At 44.7% G+C, this 5,248-nt stretch overlaps 1 protein-coding gene across 1 annotated transcript; it reads left to right on the top strand.

Annotated features, from left to right (window-relative positions):
* The first annotated feature begins 2,951 nt into the window (after positions 1-2,951).
* On the top strand, positions 2,952-4,788 carry lratd2a (LRAT domain containing 2a). Its single transcript, XM_082522468.1, has one exon. The coding sequence runs from the start codon at positions 3,413-3,415 to the stop codon at positions 4,235-4,237; it is 825 nt and encodes a 274-aa protein (XP_082378594.1). The 5' UTR covers positions 2,952-3,412; the 3' UTR covers positions 4,238-4,788.
* The last annotated feature ends 460 nt before the right edge of the window (positions 4,789-5,248 follow it).

The raw sequence follows: 5,248 nt of genomic DNA, 5'->3' as shown, positions 1-5,248 counted from the left end.
GTTTGTTGAGCTCTCTCTCCATTTTTTTTTTTTTTAAAGGAATCTACATTCTGTTTTTGACCCACTTGTGGTAGTTTCTGATACGTGATGCTAAAATAGGGGAAAAAACAACTGTCACAAGGACCTTTTGAAGCATGATGACTGTAGAAACCATTGTGAGTATGTTGCGTGAGTATTGTACACGTCACGGGTGTGTTTTAATACACGCCTACCTTTCACAGTAAGAGTCTCCTCCCAGTCCTGCCTGTTTGTTATCTACTTGCAGTTACTCAGTCGTCCCAGATACACCCCCCTACCCCCTTCCTCCCCTAGATATACATCCACCGCAGTGTTTAAAATGCTAGTTTTATATGTCAGCAGGTATTTTAGGAACTCTTTGTTGTAGCTTGTTTAATGGGACTGTGGATATTTGACAGATTTAAACATGATCTTGTAATTACATTGGTTACAAAAAAAGAAGAAGAAAGTGACATTCCTTCACCATGCCCTTCCTTTATCCTTTTCTCCATCTTGCCTCGTCTCCGGTTACATACTATTACAGATAAATATGTAAAAAGTATATGAAAATATAAATAAATATGTAATAAGATCAAACTCTCTCCTCCCCCCTCTCCATTATAATATCCTGCAGTGGTGTATTTTATTTCTTGTACACTTTTGAAGGTTTTGAATCACTGATTCCACCGCCCACAGCCTCTGACTTGTGGCCAATCACATTACACCATAGTAGGCCATTAGATGTTTTCCAAGCCAGGTGGAACAGATGGTGTGCAAGACGCAGCGGTCCGGATGCTCTGTCCATCTGCCTCAAGTATACACATATTCAACTATCCTCATAGATTTTAACGGACACTGAGCTGAAAAACGCATTGTTGAATACCTGCTTGTGCAGCCTTTGAAAAAGCTATGAAAAGCCTGCAATTTTGGGATGGGGGGTGGGGGGAGATTAAGGTGTCAGTCTGAGGCTGGCTGTGTCCCCATCGGACAGGTGGAGCCCTGTCTAATTGAGTGTGTCTCCCAGGCCTCCCTGCTCCAGTAATTTCCCAGCACCACAAATTACAGAGTGTTACCAGGGGGCACCGGGGGCGTAAACTGGGTCATGCCACCGGAGGATAAGAAGCACCAAGAAGCGGTCAAATAGGCTGCATGTCACCACTCTAACAGTCTATTTCTTTCCCAACACCTTCAGCCTGCGTTGATATAAAACCTCATCCTCTAAAGGTGTAATACATCTGCTGAATTCATTCTGCATGTTATTTTTGACTCCTATCATATGCAGCGTCAGACTGAGGCTGCTGCAGGGCATCAGAGTGAAATAAGAGGAAAGTAAAACACGCGCGCACACAGCCGCACACAAAAGCCCAGAAAAAAATTGTGCTTATTCACACAATGAGCACAAACTTGAGCCGAAGTGGATGAAACGCTTGTGAATGGTGAAATTACACCAGCCTCTTACACACAGTCTGCTGCTTTGTCATTTTTATGTCATTTCAAGAGAAATCAGAAGTAGATGATCTTTGAATGAAGCTGCATCAGTATCGGGTCAAACAATGACACACATGCACACCCTCATACTCCAGTAGAGCATCTGGGGGCCACAAATGTCACAAGTCTACAAACTCTTGTGCCTGATTAGATTAATTACATTCGTTCAACTAGGAAAAAATGTGCTGATGTAACTCTAAAAGTGGAATTACAGTTACATACAGTGCTGTATCCATATCTGGAGTGCTAACGCTCAGTGGCACTGTTGTGACCTGGAAATCTGCATTACAGATGCACTTTGTGACCCTGCCACAGTCTTACTAACCTGGAAAAACATTCATCCTGGACTACTCGGGGGTTATGGGGAAATAACTTAATGTGATCCTCTGCAGCTCTACCACAGGTCAGTCTCTTAATTAACCTGATAGTCTGGAGGAGTGCTGCCAAAAGGTCTCCTTCCTAATCTGTTGAGTTCTTAAATGAGACCTTTCTACCTGCTTAAACTGCAGAAATCTGTAATAGGTGACTCTGCATTTCACCAAGGACAGAATGACACTGAAACTATACTGAGGTCACACTCAGGGTCATTCACCCTGCAAAGTTTGTCTCTCTCTCTCTTGTCTTCATAATGTAACATTTGTTTCCTTTAAACTGCAAGTTTGCTCGGAGCCCTCAGCACCTGTCCTGTTCTTCAAGCCGTTTCACATACAGGTGTTGTCACACAGAGGTTGCTGCAGCAGCAGTAGCAGTGTGTGCCATTTCGGGGAGCATATTCCCTTTGACGGAGGGATACAGTGGTGAGAAAATAGTCCATAACCGAGCACCTCCAGGCATTCTACGAGCCAGTACAAACATAATGGAAATATTATGGTCCCTCCAGGAGATAGCAGGCAAAGTACTTGGCAGCTTCAGCCCATTCAAGGACAGAGAGGTGGTCATAACTGTAAAAATATCTCCAGATGTTAGAACCCCGCCCCCACACCCCACTCCACTGTCCCCTTATAGGACAGTGGTAATTTGTACCAAGGCATCAGTCACTTATCTATAGATTCATCATTCCAGGATCTAGTTTGATTGACTAACTGATTTTCTTTCCAATACACACCACAAATCAAAGAACATCACAAACAGTTACATACATGTTAAGACCATGACAGTGTGCCTGCAGTAATTACCAGAGCACTAAAAAGTAATCATAAAATTAGTCTGTTTGTTCTCACAAATATACATATATCCTCAGTTCCAAAACTATATTTACAACTAAAATAACCAACAGACTCAAAGTAGATCCATCTGACTGCAAACAACTAACACAATAAAATGTTTGTGTATATTGTTTTACAGTTTAATGAGTCAGTCTGAGCATGAACTGAGAATCCGAGTGAACGAAACGGCTCATTAGAGAGCAGGAGCGGATATTAAAGATGCGGTGGAGAAAATTACGCGCACTTCCGCTTTAAAAGCGGCGCTGCGTGTGGCTGGAGAGAGTCCCTGCTGATGCCGAGTCACCCGGTGTGGCACGCTGCTCAGTTCCTGAGCTGCTTATATCTGCGTATGTAGGCAAACACGTCGCTCTGTCTGTGGAGGATTTTGCTTTCATCGTTTCTTTTCCGACAGAGGGCGGACGTAACTTTACGCAGGGAAACAGGAGGTGAGGCTACACCTGAGGGATATTTGTCCTCGCCGAATCTGTAAGCAGTTTGTCTTTTCCTCCCAACTCCACTTGTTGATGGGGCACCGAGTGGTTATCGGCGCATTCGGTAAACGGAGTTACTCTTATGCGTAATTTGGACAAAACCCTGTCTGAGGGCAGGGCGAAGGAAGTTTTTTTAGCCTTTTTGTGGCAGATGGTTGGGATGTTTGGCGACCGGTAACAGCCTTCGGCATCAGATCACATTACACAAGCTGCTACCAGGTGAGCAGCGGCATGGGGAACCAGATGGACAGGCTGTCGCATTTAAGTTACGCAGAAGTTCCCACAGTGGACTCCAACGGCGTGGACGCCGAGGACGGTCCGCGGATCGGCGTCTCTTACATATTTTCCAACGACGACGACGAGCTGGAGGACGGCTGCGCGGTAGACGGCTCCGATAAAGACCCGAATCAGGAAGAGAAACAGTACGACCAGCGCGACGAGGTGGAATGCGCCGTCTACAACAGAGACGAATGCATTTACGAGAAGAGCGCAAAGTCGGTGAACCTGGAAGTTTACTCCCCAGAGAATCTGCTAAACAAATGCAAACCAGGTGATCTGGTGGAGTTTGTGGCTACGGGTCAGTACCCGCACTGGGCGGTGTATGTGGGAGACTTCCAGGTGGTGCACCTGCACAGAGCCGAGGTAAAGAACCGCTTTCTGACCGATGCGAGTCAAGGGAGGAGGTGTCGGATTGTTAACGAGCTGTACAAATTCAAAGCTCTGGGTCAGGACATGGTGGTGCAGAACGCGATGGAGCAGGTGGGATTAAAGGACCGGGAGCTGAGCTGGAGAAACTCTGAGTGTTTTGCAGCCTGGTGCAGGTTCGGCAAGAGGGAGTTCAAAATGGGTGGGGAGATACGCATAGGCAAGCAGCCCTACAGGTTGAAAATATTCATGACGGGCAAACAGCCGCACGTGCTGGAGTTTCAGAGTTTGGAGGACATGATCATGGAGAAGAGGAGGAACGATCACCTGGGCAGGACAGCCGTGCTTCGGGAGCTGGCCGCTCATTACAGCAGGATGGAGGAGATCAAAAGCGAGCCGGGAGCTGAATGATGTCCGCTTTTTCGTGCTCTTCAAAATAGGCTAATTGCGTTGCAACTTAAGTGTAGAGTAGCCTTTACCGAACACAATCTGTTACACTGTCCTCCTCCAGCCTGTAGCAAACATCCATATCTTTGTTTTCTGTTAAGCACAGATGTCATAATTCCTACCTGAATATTGTCAGTCCAGCTGTGGATTTTTGGTCCATCATGTTTTTATTAGTTACATCGACGCTACTGCCTTAACGCCACAATCCTCAACATCCTCTGTTGCCATATGGCCTTAGCAAACATGAATTCAGCTATCTAAGATAAATTGAATAGCCTGATTTTCATCCCCTCCCAAAAGCCTCTCCAATCACAGAATGTATAGTTTTATAAAAAGCTTTACACATCTGACTTAAACTGTCATGACTCTGTAAGTAGAGCAGATTTTTTTTTCTCTATTTATAGCGTGTCTTGTTACTCGATCCTTGTGTGGTTCAACTTCATCTCATTTCACCCAGACAGCAGTGTCAGAGCTGCTCGCTGAATACAAGCAGTGTTCGTTTTGCCCTTAAGGGTAATCCTCACTCCAGCACATCTGAAGAAAATGTTGTGGAGCTTGTCTTTGTTATCTGTACCCGAAGTTTAAGTAAACCATGAATCTTTGTCTCTTTTTGAAATGAGTCTTGTTGTCTGTGCTCTTATGTTTGATTATTAGAGTAAGAAAAACACAATATGGATTCAGTGCATCATTGCATATGATACATTTTCTTAATTGTTGACTGTCCATAAAAGATGGATGTAGATGCTGGGTCTCAAAAGTAAAGTCCACGTAGAAGTGCCTGAAACTTGTGGTTTTTTTAAAAAAAAAAAAAAAGGCCAGCAGGGGGTGATTACTCTGGCTCATAGACAGTATTAAAAAACAAACATGGATGCACATACCCCAGAAGGACTTCACTGGTTAATGAGGTCCTGCTGTGAAGCATTGGAGAAGAGTTTTGTCATCAACACCTTTTGTGTTCTGAAGGTTGATGTTAAG

The sequence above is a fragment of the Aulonocara stuartgranti genome (assembly GCF_965226115.1).
Source record: "Aulonocara stuartgranti genome assembly, chromosome: 22".
In the NCBI taxonomy this organism is placed as follows: domain Eukaryota; kingdom Metazoa; phylum Chordata; class Actinopteri; order Cichliformes; family Cichlidae; genus Aulonocara; species Aulonocara stuartgranti.
The sequence above is the reverse complement of the archived record's forward strand: the minus strand, read 5'-3'. Positions and strand labels throughout refer to the sequence as shown.

Coding starts and splice junctions, on each gene's coding strand:
- lratd2a (XM_082522468.1), top strand. CDS start 3,413: ATGGGGAACCAGATGGACAGGCTGTCGCATTTAAGTTACGCAGAAGTT.